This window comes from Phasianus colchicus, chromosome 4, assembly GCF_987193195.1.
Source record: "Phasianus colchicus chromosome 4, bPhaCol1.hap1.1, whole genome shotgun sequence".
Lineage (NCBI taxonomy): Eukaryota > Metazoa > Chordata > Aves > Galliformes > Phasianidae > Phasianus > Phasianus colchicus.
In genome coordinates, this window is record NC_143439.1 from 66,087,226 (window position 1) to 66,109,005 (window position 21,780).

General features: G+C 39.8%; 2 protein-coding genes across 7 annotated transcripts in view; both read left to right on the forward strand.

Annotated features, from left to right (window-relative positions):
- Positions 1-14,476, forward strand: part of CTBP1 (C-terminal binding protein 1) — a 219,733-nt gene extending 205,257 nt beyond the window's left edge. For 4 of the 6 annotated variants that reach the window (XM_031588247.2, XM_031588248.2, XM_090139785.1 and 1 more), the window contains 5 exons: positions 301-515; positions 4,254-4,384; positions 6,506-6,633; positions 8,999-9,116; positions 13,216-14,476. In XM_031588247.2, the coding sequence (XP_031444107.1) occupies positions 301-515; positions 4,254-4,384; positions 6,506-6,633; positions 8,999-9,116; positions 13,216-13,402 (779 nt within the window). In that variant the 3' untranslated portion in view covers positions 13,403-14,476. The remainder of the gene's footprint in view (positions 1-300; positions 516-4,253; positions 4,385-6,505; positions 6,634-8,998; positions 9,117-13,215) is intronic. The other 2 variants (XM_031588250.2, XM_031588251.2) reach the window with 2 other exon arrangements.
- Positions 14,477-17,238: 2,762 nt separating this feature from the next.
- LOC116225722 (uncharacterized) overlaps positions 17,239-21,780 on the forward strand; it is a 105,612-nt gene continuing 101,070 nt past the window's right edge. Inside the window, exons 1-2 of the mRNA XM_090139791.1 lie at positions 17,239-18,500; positions 19,422-19,471. The gene's annotated coding sequence lies outside the window, so the exon portion shown is untranslated. The remainder of the gene's footprint in view (positions 18,501-19,421; positions 19,472-21,780) is intronic.

The window sequence follows — 21,780 nt, forward strand, 5'->3', positions numbered from 1 at the left end:
AGGCAAGCCCTTGTATGACAGATTACGGCAGATTACGTAGCATTTTCTGTCACTCCATGTCTCTATCTGCAAAAGGTGCAAACCTGCTTTGTTTCGAGCAAGGCTGTGTGAAACAACCCAGACATAATGTTACTCATCTAAACGAGGATTGCAAGTGGGAGGGGTGACTCTTCCTTTTTATCCTCTTCCTCTTGCTGTACAAAACGATAGCATCTGATACAAGTGCTGGCAGTGGAAAGGAGGAGGTTACCTTACGCCAGCAGCTTCACATCTGTTCTCATCACGTTTGTCTTGTTGCAGGGCGTGTTGGGCAAGCAGTAGCACTACGTGCCAAAGCCTTTGGCTTCAGTGTGATTTTTTATGACCCATACCTCTCAGATGGCATGGAGCGTGCTCTGGGACTGCAGCGGGTGAGCACTTTGCAGGACCTGCTGTTCCACAGTGACTGTGTTACCCTGCACTGCAACTTGAATGAACACAATCATCATCTTATTAACGACTTCACCATAAAGCAGGTAATCATCTCTGTGTGTGCCTTCTGCACAGGGACTGTTGACTTACTCTGTTGTAATATCTTTGTTATATAAAGATGCAGATTCTCGTTTGAAAGGAATTTTTCACTTTTGCTGCTTTGAAATGAAATAGGTTTATAACTAATAGGAAAGTAGCTGATGCCTTATGTATCGTTGCTTTTCTTGTCAGTTTTCTTCAGTAACATTGCACTTGTGGAAATAATGTGCTCTTCTACATGTTGCTCAGATCTGATTAAGTTGTGCTTACGCACTTTTTCTGTGTCTTCTGGTAGCTGCCTCCTGTACCTGTACTTGCAGGTAGCAGTTCTGCCTTTCCTTCTCGTCCCTCGGGTTGTGATCTTCAGCATCACTGAGGGATTGTGACTAAATGCCGCCCCCCAGTGCTCAGCGCTGAGGCTTGCAGGGTGCTTCTCAGGTGGATCACATTGCCAGCATTGCATCCTTTGGGAAAATCATGCTTGTTTGAATGAGAACGAACCTCTCTTTAAAGTTTTAGATAATATGAAAATCACTTTGGAATCTAGGCGTGTAATCATTAATTCAGTAATAAGCTTTTTTATTAAATGTCTGGTTTCTAACTCAGGCCTCAGTGTAGGTAACAGCAGGAAATAAAACACTGAGGTTTGAGAATGTAGATAGCACACAGGAAGAAATTCTAACAGTGCTGTAATTGATTCTATATACTTATGTTTATTATACGTGCAGTATATCTATGTATTGGTTAAAATGACAGTAGCATTCTTTTGCAGAAAAATTCCTGCTTGTTTTCTGAGAAATACTTTGTACCTGTTGCTCTTGAACTTCAGGCAAACCAAAACAATTACTCAACATGTTACACGTACATTTGATGATACAATGTACATCTTGATTTGAGAGTTGTGAGACTTTTGCATACCCATCCCAGTGTAAAACCTGGGATTGGGGTTTAAAACTTGAAAAATTAATGAATTTCAGATTGCTTAGAGAACTGAGCTCACCCTGTTCTGGCCTTTCTCTTTTGTTCTGTGTGCAGACATAATGTTTTTATATGGATAGACGTCCAGACATCTGAACCCAAACAAAACCACATTGAGTTCATTGGGGCTATGTAGAGACTTAGCAGTGGTCACTCATACAGTGGCCTCTGAAGCTTTGACTAGTCTGTGAGTCTAGGAGGCTTTAAGCAGAGGTGGATAAACGGGATGAGCTCTGGAGAGTGCTCAGTGCCTTAATGAGAGAAGCAAAAGAAACAGTGAGTGATGCCATGTGAAATGAAATGCATGTAATAAAACTAGAACTGGAAAGGATATTGTAGGTATTTATCTTGATATCCTTTATTGAGGAACAAAGTGAAAGCATTACAAGTGTTATAAGGCAATTTTTGCTTTGGGTAAAAGTTTGGATGAAGTATTCAGTAACAGCTGATGTGAATGTTACCCATATTTGAAAACCAGAAACCCTTAATATATCCGTTCATTACTTAAGTAGATCAGATCTTTTGAATTTCAGGTGGCAAGAACAGAACAGCATTTTCAGTCTGCCAGATGTTAGAGTTGCCCTAAAAAATTAATAGAGCCCATTGCATGCCTCTTTTGTCCAATATTGCACATTCATGGAATAACCAGTTTTTAAACAGTGTGGAGAAGTATGGTGAATCTTCGTGAAGTCCCACCCTGAATCTTGTTTAGAATCTGAAATTACATAATCCTAAAACATCTTTGAAAATTTGGTGTCACTTCTCTTTCAGAAGCTTTCCTTTTAATTGGTCAGCATTCTGCCTAGCCATCTCACTTGGCCTTCTAGTCCTAAATTAGCTCAGAGAAGTGTTTCATGCTTGCGTTCATGGGCCTATGGTAATCTCTTAGAAACTGAGGTCATCCTCAGTTGTAGAGATGTGAGAAGGTGATTCTGCAATTGTATGAATACACTTCTAAAGCAGCTGTGCAGGTTTAATGTAGGTGAATACTAACAGCTGTCAGCAGTTCTTGCTGAGGCTCTCTTTCAAGCTTCCACCCATTGTATGGGGTCATCTCCAGCTGCATCCACCCTTGTAGTTTATAATGAGTCACAGAATTATTCTCCATTGGAATGCGTTTATGTGTCCATGTTCTGTTTGATTTGGGCTTCTCTTAGTGCTAGTTTGAAAGTTTTGCAAATAATCCTGAAGGTAGCAGAAATAAGGAAGTTTATTATGGACAGACAGAAGATTTTGGTAAGGTTTGCTGAAAGTTTTCAAGATACATCCTTGGAAGAAAAATGCACTAGGCTGTACTTAAACATCAAGTTGTCTCTTGCAAGAACACAGAAATAGGAAGTCTGTAGGCCCTCATTAGCCCTTATGACATGGTTGTGATTGCTGCTTGGGTGAGCCCTACTGTTTAATTTGCTTCTGTTGCATAGTGGAGATGCAACAACTGGAAGTGTCCCTTGGTTCCACAGTAAATGTACTTCAGTTTTGCTATATAGTCCAATAAATATAAGCCTTTCAAATGGCCTCAGGCAGGAACAATTCAAGCTAGTGAGTTGGCCAGAAAAATGTTTTCTTTCTTAAAAGCTTTACTGCAAGCATGTGCATGTTAATTGTTGAATATATCCAGTGATCTCTTGTAAAACAAACAAAAAAAACCAACATAATAATTATTATTGTAGCTGACTTCCATCCAAACCTCCTTGTTGTTTGTGCATTTGGTGCTTTGGATCACTTTCTGAGGATGGATCCATTTATATAAGCATTAGTTTGTTGTGTAGGCTTCAAGTAGGTGACGTGGTATCAAAATGTTGGGTTTTTCTTCTTATGGGGAGAGATGGAGCAAGTTCAAAACAGGTTTTTTATCACTGATCTTCACCACGGTTCCTGCTCTTCACATGTTTCATGCTTTGAAATGCTTCTGAGATCAGAAGCTGTGTTGGAGATGACTGATAAAAGATGAAGTATTAGGGTGGCTGGAAGCAGGATGTAAGTTTTTTTCTTTTCTGTACCATCTCTCTTATTTAAACTTCCACTTTGTTTTCATGTTGTGGATATGCTGTGGTGTACGTACTTGTAGTTCTCCCCCCATAGTGTCATCTGCAATGCTAATCTGCACAGTGCACAGCACAGCTTCTCTCCTAAGCACGCAGCATTCTCAACCAAATTCATTTTCATGCCTTTTAATCGAATAATATAAGAATTCTTTAGACTTTGTTTGAGAAGTCTTACGAGGAGGAGAAAGCTGAAGTAACAACAGTAAATAAAACATAGGTCTACTGTGTTTTGGCAACTAGAGGGAAATGTGTTTGAAAATCCAAAAGCATTGATTTCTTTTCTGAAAAATTCATGCAGGCTTTTATTTGTGTGAAAGTTTAAAACCACAAAATATGAATTTGTTTAAGAATGTTCTGTAGTTTCTGTCTCATGCAATTTCACAGTGAAATAAAAAGGCATAAAATGATCTGTCAGTTTCATATGCACAGTTATATCTTCTGATCATGTTACTGCACAATATGTGAAACAGCGCTTCTGTGAAAAGACACAACTTAAAAGAAACAAAAGATTATTAAATGCTGTGAAATAGCATTTTATGTTAGAAGCATCGCATTTTGTGGTACTTTCCAGTGGAAAGGGAAGACAACTGTTACAGGTTAAATCAGCTGAATAGCCTTTGTTGTAATGGATGCTTCTTTTGAGTAAAAAAAATAATGCCACAACGATTTTATTTCATTTATTTTTATTTCATCATTCTTGTTTTTAACTTTCCCTAGATGAGACAAGGGGCTTTCCTGGTCAACACAGCTCGAGGTGGGTTAGTAGACGAAAAAGCACTTGCACAGGCCCTGAAGGAAGGAAGGATACGAGGGGCAGCCTTAGATGTACATGAGTCAGAACCATTCAGGTGCTTTTCCTTTTCTTTTCTTTTTATTTTGTTCACTTTCTTATTTTTAAGTCGTAGTGCATGATACAATCAACAGCTACAAGTAAATGAGTTTTCCCTTCATTTGGTAGCTAAATACTCCTTAGTAAAGCAACATGAATCTGTGCAGCACTGGACTAATGCAAAAGTAGATGGAACTTGTGTGTGTGGTTGGGAGTGGGGGGAAAAAATGTCATCCGAGACTTAATGCCTTTAGAAAAAAGAATTAAAAAATCTAATGTGTTTATTCAGTACAAATGTCAGAGACTGAAGTTCTAGTGCTGGACATGGCTTTGTGTCATGGCTTTGAGAGGAATCTTCCTTTGTCACTGACTAAATGCTGGAGGCAACTGACATGGTCTGAGCAGGCTTTCAGAAGGCAAAGGGTTGAGATTTGGTGTGAGAAACAACTGCTGTGACACTGCTCTGGTGGAAAAGGCAGACTTTCTGTCCAGATTCCCTCTGCAGGAAAGCTACAAACATGCCACAAAAAATTGAAGATAAGGAAACCGTCTAGAGTTCAGATTTGGATTTCTCTTCGACAGGAGAGTAGTAAATCTGCTGCCATGAGCAGAGTTCTAACATTAGCCTTACTTTTCTGAATGCCACCGAGCATCTCCAGTGGTTCATGCCAAGACGTGCCACTCCCTAGGGTGGCATTGGTGTTGTGGTACCAGCACTGCTAATGAGAAATGAGCCTTGTTGTCCTGGAGTCTTGAGCCTGACTTCTGAATTATGAGAAGGCTGCAGTATCTAAGTGCTTGCATGTGACAAGCCTTTTCCACTTCCTCAGTCTGGACAGGGAGAAAGGTTAATTTTAACAGGAACCATACACATAGGTTTTTGAACAGGAACAGATTCAAGACTTGAGGGCAGGTTGTGAAGAATGGAGAGAGGACAGTCTCTGTTGTATCAGCTTGCAGGAGATAACAGAAGTTTTAAAAATAGAGTGATGGGGTCCTTAGAGGTAGAATTTTAATATCTATTGAGACACAGTGTGATATCACAAATACTTTTATTTATACCCTGCATTCATTGACTTCTAAATGTAGACATTACAATGCAGTAGTGCTGTGCAAAGCTAGAATCTAAACAGCTCAAGGGACTTCCATCTGTATATATTCTTCCCAATTCAGATCTCGGATCTGCACAGGCAGACCTTTGCACCTATAGGAAGCCCCATTTACTGCATGGAGATGCCATCTGCAGAGATTCAGTTGCAGGATTACAGCCACAATTTCCTTTGGCTTCAATGCTACATGTCTATCTGATCGCAGCGTGCAACCCTTTATTTGAAAGCATTGCCAGATATTCTGATGCTTATTAAACTGCTGATGAAATCTAGAATTTTATGAATTATTACCAACTCTGAAAGCACACTTCTCTCTTAAAATATGAGCTCTACCAGTGTTGCACTTGACTGGAGGATTATTAAAACTGAAAATTGGTAGGAGGAGCAAGCTCCTGCTATTTTCAGTTTTCTTACTCTGTATTTGTGAAAGCACATTATATAGATTCATTGCTTTCCCTGAAAATCGATCCATCAAGTAAATTTCCTTCTTTCTGTGTAATATCTATGCAAAACATGAAAGAAAAAGTAGTTTAAAATAACAGAAAAAATGAATGAATTATCAAAAAGCTGGGGATGCTGATTGACAAGCCTGTGTCAATAATCAATTTGCAAATAACTGTTATTTTTTTAATGACTAAGTGTCAGACAGTGAATCTTGAGAGAGAAAGCCTTGTTAGCTAATGTAATAAAACTGTGATGGATGGACAGAGTGGCATCCTGAATTAATCTGGGTCTTGCTTAATGCATTTCTGCATGAATACTGGAACAACAGTGGCTGTAGTTAACAATAAGTGCATTGAACGGAAGCTAATGTTGCTACTAGTGCTACTTTACTTTAGTTCTGCTCTTTGAGTCTATGAGATGTTTTATTTAGTGATGGAGTTAAAAACAAACCCAACAAAGAATATAAAAGCAATTATTTTCTATTGTAGAATTTAGTAGAATGTATGTACAAATCCCTCTGGATCTCCCTATTCCCCCACCCCCAATTTGTTTTGTGTCATTTGATCTTGTTTTAAATCTTCATTTAGCTTTAGTCAGGGCCCCTTGAAGGATGCACCAAACCTGATCTGTACCCCACATGCAGCCTGGTATAGTGAACAAGCCTCAATTGAGATGCGGGAGGAAGCAGCGCGAGAGATCCGAAGGGCGATCACAGGTACTAACTCACCTTATTATCTCCTTTACTGTGGGTTTCTTTGTAACAGTCTTGAAAGATGCTGAAAAGAACCAAACTTAGTCTGTGCTTACTGCTTCTAATGTTTGGAACATAGAAACGGGTAAATATCAACTAAGTGTTCTCAGCATGAGCAGATCGTGTTGGATCATAATTACAAAGAGAAGGCAGGAAGTGAAAAAATAGTTTTTCATTTCTGTTGCTTGTAAGTACTAGTCACACGATGGATTTGACTGCAAATTGTCCAGATATTGCTGATATTATAGTATCATAGAATCTTTTGAGTTGGAAGGGACCCTTAAAGGCCATTTGTCCAACTCCCCTGCAGTGAGCAGGGACACCTACAGCTCCATCAGGTGCTCAGAGCCCCGTCCAGCCTGGTCGTGAATGCCTCCAAGGATGGGTCTTCTACAAAATCTGTGGGCAACCTGCCAGTGCCTCATCACTTTTATTGTAAAAAACTTATGTCCAGTATAATAATCTCTCCTCTTCTAGTTTGAACGCATTTTCCTTTGTCTGTCACAACCAATCCTGCAAGAGAGGCCTTCCTTCTTACAGCCTTGCTTTAGATACTGAAAGTCTACTGTCATGTCTTCCTCACCTTCTCTTATTCAGGCTGAAAAGCCTCAGCTCTCTCAGCCTGTGATCTGTCATCTGTGGATTTTGTTAGATGTCCCCAAAAGTTTCCTTTCTTCTTTTTTCTTTGTATTATCCAAAACTTATCTAAATTTGTCTTAGCCTGGAATTTCAGTTTCTTTATGCTGTAATACTCAGAGATGAAGCATGTAGAGTTTCATGCTGTTCCAAGTAATGCTTGTATCACAACTCATTCTTATGTAAAAACAAAGCTTTCAGTATGTGTTAGTTGGTACTCCTTTCTAGATGTTTCTCTTTTTAAAGCATTCCACAGGAAGTCTGTCGTTTTAAAGGGCAAAGTCTCTTTGTTGAATAACTACCATGTAATTGTAAACTATTCGCATTAAAAAAAAAAAGTTATGTCCTGAATATGCACTGCTAATAACTAAAATGAGAAGAGTAAGCCATTTGGCTTTAGTTTGAATCCCTCGTAGCCTGAAATAAAAGGAAGGTTTTTCATGCTGGAAAATGATTCATTAAGCACTAATGCTCTCTCTTTAGTAGGACTTTGCTGTTTTCCCCTTGGCGATATAGGCTGAATGCTCTACAGACATGAAGGGCTGTCTGTGTCACCTTGAGAGTGGTTCAGTGCCAAGGCGTTTCTCTGCTGTATAAAGAAGTGCTGGCAATAGCCTGTCCTGTATCTTGTGCCTAGAGAGGATAGATGACTCAGTTTCATTTATAGTCGGTGCAGAAAGGATTCTCTGGATGGTGATTAAAAGCACCTCTGAAACTCCTGACCCGAATTGCTCTGTACAGGCCTGTTTCTCTCTGAGAGGTAACCTAAAGAATCTGATCATCCCTTTACTGGAATTAGTCTGTGCTTATAGTCCCGAAGGACTCAAATATTGCATTCATCAAGTTGTTGTATAGCTGTTAGATAATTCCAAATAGCTTTGGGAAAGGTTGCACAAACCAGCATACCATGCCTGTGTGGGGGATGATTGATGTGTAAATAAGTGTTAATGGACTAAGATATGAAAACTGAGCAGAAGTCAGCTACACAAAGATAGTTCTGTGTTAAACAGTGTGCAGTAACCCAGATATATGTGCCTGAGAAGGCAGGCCTGTGTTTTCCTAAAGTTTGTGATTGTGCTATCGGTGATCTAAATCATTGATTTATAGTGAAGCTGTCATCACTTTGAACATGGTTGGGTACTAAAATCAAACTAAGGCCAACATTAGGGAGGTGAGAAAGACAATGAATTGCAGAGAAACAAATATAGGAAAAGTACTGGAAGTGTGGGATGAAGCTGAATATGTGAATGACATGGGGGAATACAATGGGGGAAGGGTGTCAACAGAGAAACTGTTTGGAAAATGCAGTAAATGATTGCACACATCATCTACCATCTGAAGGTAAATGATAAATAAAAACTTAATAACAGAGCATGTACCTTGTCTTACGCTGAACTAAGACTGACTTTATTCACATTTTAGCTTATTGGGAAGTGTACATCTTGGGGATTATGGATTTATTGAGACTTTGTGTATAAGAGACTATTAAAGAAAAATAGATTTAAAAAAAATTAATGCAGTGCTTTGGTAATTAAGTCCCCACCCAAAAAAAGGGGAACAGTGATCAATAGAAAATTGAGCTTTATGTATTTTAAATACACAGAACTTTATGGCTCTGTTTTTAACATAGGTAAATTTTTTAATTACAAAAATACATTTTAAAATTTGTTTCTCTTCCCTTACTTCATCCTAGGTCGTATTCCAGACAGTCTGAAAAACTGTGTTAACAAAGATCATTTGACTGCAGCTACACATTGGGCCAGCATGGATCCCGGAGTTGTTCATCCAGAGCTTAATGGTGCTGCATACAGGTAAGCACACTGCAGGCATAAAAGAAATACTTGCTTAACAGAGAGGTAAGTATTCCAGGATAAAAGAAGGGATCGTCCTATTAATAAATGAAGTTTTTCTGAATTAGGCTTCAGCTGTGTTGTTTTCGTAGTTGTTGCATTCAGGAGAATAAAATTGTTTTGCTAGCTGTTAAAATCAGACAGGAGTGCTTAAGTATGTTTCCTTTTCTTATATTTTTCTTGTGTGTGTGTGGTTAATAGTATCTGAACAATATACAATCTTTTGTATGTTCCACAGAAACAATTTTGGTCATCTCTAATAAGGTCAGTGGAAGTTGGTGCTCATTTGCTAAGGGTGATGCAGCAGTTGGTTACAGAAAGATTTTTGATAATAAAGTATTGTTAGGTGCTTTTGTGGCCTCCAGACACAAGAGCATAAATAATTCAATAGTGAGTACAGTGGAATAGCCTGCAGTGTTTATAAAAACATGCTTAAAGCAGTGTTTTGTAAGTTTTGTGATTTTTTTTATTAAGATATTCCTTACAAACATTTGGGAGATTTGATCAGTGCAATCTCAATCAACTCTGAAAGCAGTTTTTAATAATTAATAGAGGGGCCATTTTTTTTCCACATTGAGTATTCCTCAGTTACTTTGGTTGCTTGATGGTCTTTCTCTATCCCTTTACCCCTAGCAGCTGTCCCAGCAGCAGCAGACTTTACCTAGTAGCAAGCTTCATGCACTTATTTATAAAAATGTCTGCAATTTTATTTTATTTTATTTTTGTTATCTTCTAGTATGGTATTTACTCATAAGTAGGATAGAAGTGGCTGAGAAAGCTACAAACAGCTGCTGGAAGGCAGTGTCTTGAGGGATGGGACAGTTCAGTACTTCCATTACTTTTTTTTTTTAACTTCTTTCTCCTAATCTTTCTATTCTCAGTCTTTAAACATCTTTCTTATTGTTGTCTGACTTTCTCTTACTTTTAAGGGGTGTAGGAATTCTTTTTGTATTACCCTGTCTGAGAACCCAGCTATGCAATACTGAGAAGTGTGGTATAGCTCTTAAGTCCACAGAGTTCTAGTAGTTTCTTCAGGAAGTGATGGAGAGATAACAGAGAAAATCACTGTCCTCTGCCATAATTTCCTTATCAGTAGCTGTAAGCACTTCAGAAGAAATTTTGGTCTGATCAGCACGCACATACGTCAGATCACATCCAGGTGTATAATTTTGGATAAAGTGCCCCATAGCTCTAAATATCTCAAGAAAGCTGGTTTTATTTTTAGTTGGTTTCATTTGAAGTGTGTTCAGGCATTCAGCATTTGGTTTCGTTGATTTAAATTTGGACTTCTTAGGGCACCTCTGAATGCTGCTAAGGCTTAAGGGCAGGTGTTCCTGAGCTGGGGGTGGTGACTCCAGCTGTGTCATGGCACTTAAGCAGCAAGTTATGTATCCAAATAAAACACAGTTGGTTGTTCTCTCCTGAGGAATCAAAAGACCAGCAGAAGCAGGCTGCACAATTAGCAGTGGGTTTTAACTTAGGAGAGTTTGTGAAGATAATGATGTACAAGATCCTTGTGTATTTAATGTAAACAGGATAAGCACAGAGCAAAATGCTTTTTTTAAACATTGTTTTAGTTTTTTTTCAATAAAGAAATAATAAGTAAACTGTTACTTTACAATTGCTTTTAAATGCAAAGTAGATCTCACTGTGAACATTTTGAACAAGATGCATTGTACAGCTGATACCTAGAGGCTTCTATTTGAAGGGCTGATAGAGTAGTCTTTGAATGTGAATGAAAGCACTTGTTATTTTTTGCAGTGTAAAATAAGTGAAACTTGAAGATCAAGCTTTGTGAAGAAATTGGTTTTAGTAATAGTATTTGGTGGTGCTTAATTCCCAGCTTTATTAAATACAGAATTAGAAAAAACTGTATTGAATGATCAGTTCAGTCTTCTCTCTGCAATACAAGATTGTCATCACAGCTGAGTTCTGGACTCTGTCAGGGGCAGTATAATGTTTTAAATGTGCTAATAACTGTATCATAGTCATGTAATTGCATTAAAAGATAAGACCTGGGATAATAATTTATATGTTAAAAAAATGCAAATAGCTCTTTCACTAAACTAAAACTAGGAAGGCTGTTTAATTCTGAATATATCATTTACTGGAATTTTGATAAAGGGTGAAACTCTTAAATTATCAGATATTATCTCTAACAAGGAACATGGAGCATTCATCAGCAGAATATAATCTAGATCTTCTGAGTATTGTCACATTCTGGGGAAGACAAAACATTTTCCCTATCAACACAAAAGGTTCAGCAAACAAGACCTATCCCATGAGCAAAAGTTAATGATATTACCAATAGATCCTTCTCAGAAATAGTTTTGGTGAAGCAGCATAATATACATTGCCTTTGTGTTACTACTGTGTACTTCTTGCTGCCTGTTAAGTAACACAGTGTCACTTCCCATGCCACAGTGAGAGCAGGTTATAGGCAGAGTGAAATTTGACAGCTAGTAAGCAGTAGTTGTGCAATTTATGGGCACGTTGACATTTTTCAGCCTTGTAACATGTAGAAAATGAAAGTATGCTCATCTTTAAGAGGCACTTGGATGAGATAGTTAGCTGATGGTAACCATTCCGGAGTTGTTTCACACTGAGGTATTTCACTAGCCATTTTCAGTCCGTGTGTGTAACATAAGATAGAATAGTGCACCTGGAGTAACAGATAAGCTGTTTCAAAATGAAATCTGAATAAACAAAATAATGCCTAGTTGGTCAGTATTCCTAGGAATTGAAGCAAATTTGACTAGTGAGATTTAAAGTGAAATACTGAAACAAGCAGTTAATTTCATTAGCAACAACTAATTAATTCTAAGGAAACTGTCTGGAGAAGGAACGAGCATAGGAAGACCTGGCAATATGTGTACATGTAGGAAGAAATTTCTCTGGCCTGCAGGTGGTGCAGTCTTTCACACCCTGGTTATCCATCCCAGGTAATAATCAGCGCTCCATCTGTAGCAACATTTCTTAGGATGACCAAGCCTGTGTACAGTGACCCCATCATTGTGCTGTATCAGGTAGCCATGCTGAGCTCCTCTGGCAAAGTATCTGTAAAGAGCTGTTCCCACAATGTTTCACTGTTGGGTTAAAAAGGAGGCAGTCAGCCTAAAGCACTTGGCCTCTGTTATAGCTAAATTTCAGACAAAAAGCATGGCAAGTTTGGTGCTAAAAAAAAAAAAAGTCTGGTGTAGTAGACATGAATTTGTCATATTAAGAGTGTGAATGTGTTAATTCTTTTAGGGGACTGTTAGAAAGCTCTGATTACGAGGTAAGTTTAAATAGTTTTTCACCTAAGTCTGGGACTGTTTGGTCTGGAGAAGAAGAGGCTGAGAGGAGCTCTCAACAACTCCTGAAAGGAGGTTGTGGCAAGGTGGGGGCTGTCCCACGTAACAGCAATAGGATAAGAGGGAATGGCCTCAAGTAGTACCAGGGGAGGTTCAGGTTGGATATATTAGGAAGAATTTCTCAGAAACAGTGGTGTGGCATTTGAACAGCCTGTCCAGGGAGGTGGTGGAGTCTCCATCCCTGGATGCCTTTCAGGAAAGGGTAGATGTAGTACTGAGGGACGTGGCTTAGTGGGCAGTATTGCCGGTAGGTGAATGATTGGACTAGATGATCATAGAGGTCTTTTCCAACCTTAATGATTCTATTATTCAAGCTGCAACAGTGAAATGTCAAAATTTGTGTATGAGAATGAGAAAAATGTCTCCAAAGATCACGCTGATGAAAAGTCATAGAGGACAGGGGTGTGTGTATGCGCAGGTCTAGCCTGAGTTGCTTCTTGCTGAGGTACACTTTGTGAAGGATGCTTGCTATTAAATCTGAAATCGTGAAGAAAAAAAAAACTAGCAAATCTTACTTCTCATTTGAGTAACATACAGCATGTTTTGACAGGATCCACATATGGCATCTTATCTTCAGCTTAACCAACTGTGTTTCTCACCGGTCTGAAAATAAAATAAACATCTCTGTACCTTTTTGAGGAGGCGAGGTGGGCTTTGCTTTCAGCCATCACTTGGTGGTAACGTATGTTCTCGTTTTCTTTTCTCAGCAGGTATCCCCCAGGTGTTGTAAGTGTGGCTCCGACTGGCATACCTACAGCAGTAGAAGGAATTGTCCCCAACCCTATGTCTTTATCACACGGCCTCCCTGCTGTAGCCCACCCGCCCCATGCTCCTTCTCCCGGCCAAACTGTCAAACCAGAAGCTGATAGAGACCACCCAAGCGACCAATTGTAGCCTACGAAAACAGCATTCCCAACATCGGAGATTTCAACTTCAGCGTATGGAAAAGAAAACAACAAAACAAACACAAAACCCTGGATTTTGATCAAGGCAAAACCATGAACTTAAAGGAGGAGACGATTATTGGTTTAGAAACTGGTCCAATATACAGTATAAAAGGAAAAGGTGGGAGACAAAAAGAAGATTTGGAAACATTTTTTCCTCCGTATAAATTGTAGTTTGTCCCTGTCCAGTGAACTGATTCACTGTTTCTGTGTCCTATGGGTTCTTTGTTAAGCAAGAGAAGTTAGTAGTTAATTATATCATGAATGTACTTGTCTGTGTACAGTTTTTAGAACATTAAAAAGGGTTTGTTTGCTTAGCTGTTGACAAGGAAAAACGTAAGGGAGGCATTCAGCAAACCAATTTTGAGATTAAAAATTCTTTCTTTTATATTTTAAAACATGCCCCAAAATGAGGCAGTTGGCAAACTTCTCAGGACAATGAATTTTTCCCATTTTTCTTTCTACGCCACACAGTGCATTGTTTTTTCTACCTGCTTGTCTTATTTTTTAGAATAATTTAGTAAACAAAAGAAAAACCATTTCTCCTAATTTTGGCATGAATTCCCTTATTTCAAAATGAAGACAACCTTGCAAAGAGATTTTGAGGAAAAAAAAAAAAAGGTTTTGTATAAACGAGCATTGTGCTTTTTGTCACCAGTTAAAGTATATATTATTGGTGGTATGAGAAAAAGGCACTAGACTACTGAAAAGTAGCAGCATTTCATTGCCTACATTGATTCCTTCCTGGTAATGTGGTAGGCTAGCAATATTTTTGGTTAAAATCATGTTTGTGACTGTAACCATTTGTATGAATTATTTTAAAGAAATAAAAATCCCAGACAAATACCATATGTGTAAAAATTTTTATTTCTAGTAACTGTTTATTCAACTTTTATTAGGTTTCTTAGCTGTAATTTTTAAACAGATGCTGTCAAGTATTTCATTTCTAGCTTTACTTTGCTCTCTGTTGTTTGTAATACCGTCTTGGAAGCTTGAAAAATAAAAGAAAAAAAATTTCTTTCCATGCCATTTTTTCCCTTTACATTTCGTAAATGTCGATCTTCTTTCCTGTGTTTCTAATGGAGTTTGAAATTAAGATGGATTTTGATTTGTACATCGGCATCATCAGCTACAATATGGTAACAGCGTTTGTGCCACCGCTGTGGGCAGAGCAGAGCAGGTACATCAGCACCACGACAATAATAATAATAAACGTCTTTTGCCGAAGTCCAACATGAGAAGTGTGCATTGTTTTATTTATTTTGTGATGATGGAAGCGTGCAGCAGAACATGATTGTGTTTGCTGTGTGGAAGGAGCTTGTTGTTTTTTTTTCAGGCAGGTTTTCAGCTGGAAGCCTTACTGCACACCTCTTTGAGATGGCCTTCATCCCCGTGTGGTGTAAAGAGCGTGAGAGAGGTACTGGGGAGACGTGAGCCTGGAGACAAACCTCCTGGGTTGTCTCTTATCTGTTAGTTCATTAATCTGAACGTAGCTGCCCACCTACTGTTGCTGAGCTGTTCTTAAGGGATCCGTGTCAGTTCCTGTCTAAAACGGCCCCCAGGTCTGTTAGGAAGATGTCAGTAGATTGCAAATCAAGAAAGGTGGATAATTAATTGTGGGTCTGTTTTCAAGGAATACGTAAGTGAAATTTTGTCTCCATAATGAATGGAAGGAGGCTTCTAGTCAGCTGTGTGGCAAAAAAAAGGCAAAAAAATCAAGTGCAGTCTCCTGCAGTTGAAGTGCATTGTCATATTTCATTGGTAATTCACCTCTCAAAATGACTCTTTGCAGGACTGAAGAAAGCTTCTTGAACATACAAATAACAAACGTTTAACATCTGGTTGCCAAGGATTGCTGACTGTTTAATTTGTTAGCAAAGGAAGCAGGGTTCTGGAGGAAAACCAAGAGGGTTGTTTTCTTCCTCCAGCATCAGTTTTGACAGAGCTTATATAAGTAAGCTTTGTTTCCAGTGAATCAATAAATGAAAAAAAGAACAGGAAGACATCACTATTTACAGCATGTAGCTCTGAAGCGTTCTGCACAGTGCTGGGGTCATCATCCATGCTTGCTCAGGCAGAGCTTTTTTCAGGATTTCAGCCTGAAATACTGCAGTGATGGGTGTAATAGGGCTTTGCTGCTGTGGTGATGCATGTTCAATAGTTCTGTGCCAGTACTTGAGATATATTTGTCAGTCTTACTGCCGAAGGGTAATCCAGTTTCCTGCTTTTATTGGAGCAGAAGGGAAAAGTCATCCAGGCAGCGACAAGACCAATGTGTACTGACTTCTGGGTTATCATCTGAGAAGCTTTAGAGCGAATTTGAAAGTAAAAAATAAAAATAACTGAGTAAATGGCTAATTGGAAAAGTGTACCACAATAAACAGGCTGTTCTCTCATACTAACGTATCTTTTACAGCTGATTTTGCTAGGTTGTAGAAATGTGATTTCCTCCATCTGGTAATGTATGTGCTGGAAAGAATTTGTGCAGAGTCGGTGAGAAAATTGCAAGTGAATAGGCAATGGCAGAGGAGGGCAAGGGGAGATGGCCTGAGGTGGTGTTGGAAGGTGAAATGAAGGGTGACGAGGGAGGTGATTGAAGGCACTCTGATTTTTGGTGTTGCCTAAATTAAGGATTGTGGCCACGAGACGTGGAGAGGCTGTGGGGACTCCAAGAGCTGGGTGCTGTCAGGAGTGGGAAGATGCCAGCTGTACAAATGCAGTCAGAACTAAGACTTGTCAGGAGTCATAAGCATTTCCCACAGTGGGGCTGATTCATGGCTGCTGTGGGGCAGCCGTGGGGGGGGGAAAAAGTGATCGCAGATACAAGAGGTGAATTATTTTTGGTAGCGATTGAGCAAATCAGTGATGCTACACAGGATGTGGAGCATTTGGTAGGCAGTTTTGTCCGTGCACATTCAAAGGGACAAGTTCTGGCTGAAGTTGTAGCTGATTCCAAACGGCCCCAGAGTTGGGGGCTTATCAGGTGAGAAGAAATTGGAATAACTTGGCTTTCTGTAGATTTAGGCAGAGGCTCAGTAGGGAAAATGACTTTTATAAATAATGAGATGCTGAGGAGGAAGAAGAAACGCAAAAGAAACACTGATGTGGACAAGCATAAATGGAGATCAGGAAAAAATGTCTTATCAGCAGGGAGACTGGAGAAGGTTTCTAATAGTGTATCAGATGTAATCCTGAAGTTCCACCCATTTGTTTTTGTTTGTTAGATTTTGTAACTTTTTTCCTAATAACGTAAGGACATTGTTCAATGGTCATACAGGTCTGCTACCATACTAACAACTAAAGAGAAAGTGCTGTGTTTTCTTGTGCAGCTCTCCACCTCAAACAGTTAAGGCTGGCTGTCCAAATGAGTGAGATTGCTGTTACCCACTCACTTCTTGCCTCAGACCAAAGAATTTTCTTCCCCTGTTAATCTCGGTGGACGCTTGGATGAAGTTCTTTGTTCTTGTTGAAGGAGAGGGCAGCGCTGCTGGTCTTTCCTTTATTCACTTCAGTCCAACTTTTCTACCTTTTGTGAGTTGAAGGGGAAAAAGCCAGCAGCCAAAAATCAAACACACAGGCAAAAAGCAGGGAAGAAGTAATCATTGGACTTAAGGGCAGAGAATAATACTGGATCATTTGTCTGACCACTCTGTGGTCTTTTGATTCTTCATTAAACCTGGAACCTTGTTTTGAATGAAGTAAACCTTTCAGAAAGATTTCTTCTCCCTTTAATTAAAATGTCAAGTGACTTTTTTTTTTTTTTTTTTTTCTGTTTCCTTTGATAGTTTGCTGAAATGCAAAATAATCCTCTCTGCAATTTTTAAGCCACTTTATTTAATTTGGCTTTCCCTGGCTCTCAATTCCAGTTATTGTTTCATGTTGAACATGAGGTCATGTGGGCTGACCTGTGTTAGTGAGCATGTTATATTTTAGCCAATCCTCCTTTATACTGAGGTCAGTGACACATCTTCCAGGAAGACCAAGCTGTATTATTCATCTGCTTACTTTTCCAGTTTCTGTCATTACCAGATACACAATATTGCACATCATTTCCTTTGTGGCCCTCTATTTTTGTCATTTAGAATGGCATAGTTCTTAGTTCAATGTGGTTCTCTTCTGCAGATGGAACGGCAGGATTTTTCATCTCTGAGGCTGCCAGCTCTTCTTGCCTCTGCTGGCTTTCCAGTTTCCTTGGAAAATTTATTCCTGTAAAGTCACAAAGTGCACGAAGAACTTAATTCATTGTCCTCTGAGTCTGCGAATCGTATTGGCTGCGGTAGAACTGAGCACCTCAGTAGTGGTGGAAGCTCCAAGTTGTGTGCGTGCCCAAGTGTTTGAAGCAGTCCTGCTCTCGCAGATAAGTCTTTCTTTTCTTATCATCTCACAGATCTGCTCTGTTTGTGTATCTGCCTCTTACAGAACATGGCCTGTTTTGTGTTCTGCGAACAAAGAATGTATTTGTGGAATTCTTTCCTGTTATAGAAAAAGATGGCCTTTGGTCAATTCTACTTTTTCTCTTCTGCAAGTTCTAGCTCAAATCAGACCAGTCAGTTTTTAGCTCTCTTGTGCACTGACTGCCATGCACAAGATCTCCCCATACTCAATATTCTCTCCTTTCTACCTGCTTTTGAGCTTGGGATCTCTCTATTGGTATTTCTTTATGCATTTCCTCATCTGGAGTTTCCATTTTCTGTTAATGTATGTCTATTCAGATCCACTCTCAGCAGTTTTGGGGTTTTTTTGCCTCCATGTTTCTGCTGAGAATTTTAATGGAATGTTTTCTCAAAGTAGTATTGTTTGTTTTGGCAGAGGGAGTTGTGTTGTTGTATGCCAAGGCCACCTTAAACAAGCTGCAATGTGTCCTTGTGGTGACGAGAGGCATTTGAAACATTTTTAAGATGATGCACATCATTCTCCCAGCATGACAATCCATTGAAGACATTTGTTATTTGCAGTCTTTGATTACACCTGTATTGCCCTCTTTCATGTGCTGCCTGAATCTGATAAGCTCTGCCAGTTGGGAGCGCTGACTCTGCTCAAGAAATAAAGTAAGAAAGTGTTTTTAAAAATGTATTTAAATGAACACATACTTAACTGCAAAGGTTTAAAATAATCTAAAGGAACAAGATTATTAAATTGTCCCCAGAGCCTTCTTAATGTGTTAAATATGATGTATTGGAAGTAGATAATTACAATAAGATTATTTCTTTGTATGCTCAGTGACGCCTTGTATTGTTTAGGAAAATGTGATGAAGCTGTACCTCCCTGGACAAACCCTGGGAGTTAGGATAGCAAATCAACATCTCAAAATAGATCTACTGAGGATGGACATCCGAGCTGCGTGTTTCCAAATTCCTCCACCTCTTTTCAGGAAGTCCCACCTGGTGCCATTGGTTGAGTTCCCAAGACAGGTGCCTCCAACACAGCTGCCGACTTTGCAGCATTTTCCCTTCTCCAGAAGGGATCAAGGAGCAGGGTTGGCTCTTCAGCATCCTTAAAAGCATCCCAGGAAATCCTCGTTGCTATTCAGTAGAATTTTGTTTGATCTCTGATTTAAAGGTCAGTCCTTGCTGTATTTCATTGCTCTTAAAACACAAGAGGAAAAAAAAAATCTACTTTTAGTATTTTCTGGTATTTTGCTATTATCAGTATTTTTTTGTATTAAAATCTCCATTTGTTTGGACTTCAAGGGATTTCCAAGTTCTTTTAAGAATGGGATTCAGCCAACTTGGTGTTTGATTTCTCATGTTTTATAGGTCTACTACATGTGAAATGAGTTCCTCGTGTTCTGAAGTTACAATGATGCATTTATCTTTAAATGACAGTAAAACGTAATTAACTGCAAGGCCATGACTTTCCATTCCAAGCACAAAGTTGAAAGGCCTATCCTTTGAAATGGCTTGTTGAAATTACAGATTTCCAAGAATTCATGTTCTGAACAACTTTATTTTTTTCTCTTCCTCCCACAGACCAGCTATTGCAATCACAGGATACAGCCTTTGTGTTGTGAGAAATGCAGGTAAGAGATGAAAAAATCTCCACTATGAGTCAAAGTTTGTTTTCAGCCTTTGCAAATTCTAAGTATAAAGGCACTGTTTTGCATCATGTAACTAGTAGCTAGATCCGGACCCATTTTCCAGAGGAAATAAAGTCCTAAGCCTGTTGAAAGTCCAATATTCAGTAGGGACTTCTTTCATTGCTGCAGACACCCTGCTTGAATTTTCATGCACATCTGGGATCATAGAACTATAGAATGGCTTAGGTTGGAAGGGATCTTAAAGCCCATCCATTTCAACCCTGTCTGTGGTTTCCCCCACCAGCTCAGGTTGCCTCAGGCTCCATCCAATCCCACCTTGAGCATCTCCAGGGATGGGGCACCCACAGCTCACTGGGCAGCAGTGCCAGGGCCTCATCACTCACGCTTTGTTTAAAGGTGTTTTGGTTTCTCATTACAATTTCAGGTTGGATATTAGGTAGAATTTCTTCTCAGAAAGAGTGATGAGACATTGGAACAGGTGCCCAGAGAGTCCACCATCTCTGGAGATGTTTAAGGAAAGGGCAGATGCAGTACTCAGGGGCATGGTTTAGTGGGCAGTATTGGTGGTAGGTGGCAGCTGGACTAGGTATCTTAGAGGTCTTTTCCAGCTCTAATGATTCTATAATCCAAGTTGTGAAAGTAACCGTGAGCCACTCTGCTCTTGCACAACCCTGCTGTTTCTATTAGGACATCTCTAAATGACACATTTATTTTCAAAATTCATTTTTGATAATGTTCATTCCAGAAGTCTGGACCTGCAGACACGCAGTGTCTGCTCAGCCTGGCAAGGAAAAGCATCCCTGCTGCTGGCTGAATGCATCAGAGGATGCATTCAACTGCGATCTGACCCTTGCTGTGAGTTAAATATATGGAAATGTGTGAGAAGAATGCAGTGTAACACTGACTGTGAGCTGCTGGAGGTGTGGGATGGCACCTGGCTTGGATTAACCTTTGGTTTAGGTGACACAAGTGGCCTAAGCTTGCACTTCACCAACCACAAACAGGAGCAAAACCAGAGTGCTGCTCCGATTTGCTCTAATTCCTGCCTCTTTCACTGTTCTTTGTTTCATGCCTGGCTCTGTAGAACCAGGGCTATGTTCTACATGGACTTTCCTACCGAATTTTCTGCAAATTCAATGCCTGCATGTTCTGTGTTTGTCTGTTCTGTACACTGCATTTTCACTGCCTTTCTTCCTCTCCCTCACAGCCCACAAAGCTGCTGGACATGCTGAGGGCATGGCGACAGGCCATTGACGCACACTGTTGGGTAGCAAACTATCTGTCATGTCTGCCTTGGCCTTTCCTAGCCTTCCTTCCTTGGCTTGTCCTGACCTTCTCCAGCCATTCCTGGCTTTCATACCCTGATTTCTCTGACTTTGCTCCCCCGGCCAGCTCCAAGCAAGCATGTCTCCTCTGCCTGTAGCACATGAGGACTACCACCTCCAAGGCTGTCCGGTGATCCTATTCCTCATTATGACCTTACAATATTTAATGGGGGATTATAAACAGCAGTGAAACCAACTTTTTACATGGGTTGATAGTGATAGGACAAGGGGAAATGGTTTTAAATTAAAGGAGGGGAGATTTAGATTAGATGTCAGGGGGAAGTTTATCACTCAGATAGTTGCAAGGCTGTGGCACTACTGCCCAGAGAGCTGTGGGTGCCCCATCCCTGGAGGTGCTCAAGGCTGGGTTGGATGGGCCCTGGGCAGCCTGAGCTGGTGGGGGGCACTCAGACCACAATAGGGGGTTGGGGCTGGGTAGGCCTTAAATTCCCATCAAACCCAAAGCATTCTGTGATTCTATGACCCTCATTATATATATTGTGTAGGGTCAAATCCTGCTGGCAGCCCTTCAGCAGCAGAATTTGCCACTGTATCTCAGAGCTGGAAGAGGATGAGAATTAGGCAGCCCAGTGAGGCAGGGAGTAGAGGGGTGTCAGCTCCTCTGGTAATTGCAGCCCAGGATGCAGTTAATCTTTCTGAATTAGAGGGCTTAAAGACCTTGCACCTGTTCAGTAAAGAGGCTCTATAAATGCATTTTTGTCTTTATGAATATGTAAATAAATATTTGGAAGTAGTTCCTGCTCCAAATGGAGGCAGGTTAGAAAGCAGAAGGGCAGCAGTGTCATACTCAGTACATTTCAAAGCCAATGCATGGCTTATGCTGTTTGTTTCTCTGACAGTCTGATTTTTGTGGGATAGGCCGTGGTGTTTTTGCCTGCTGGAGATGTCTCAAATTACAGTTTTCCTTCCGGAGCTGTTTTCCCCCTTTTTTTTTTTTTTTTTTTT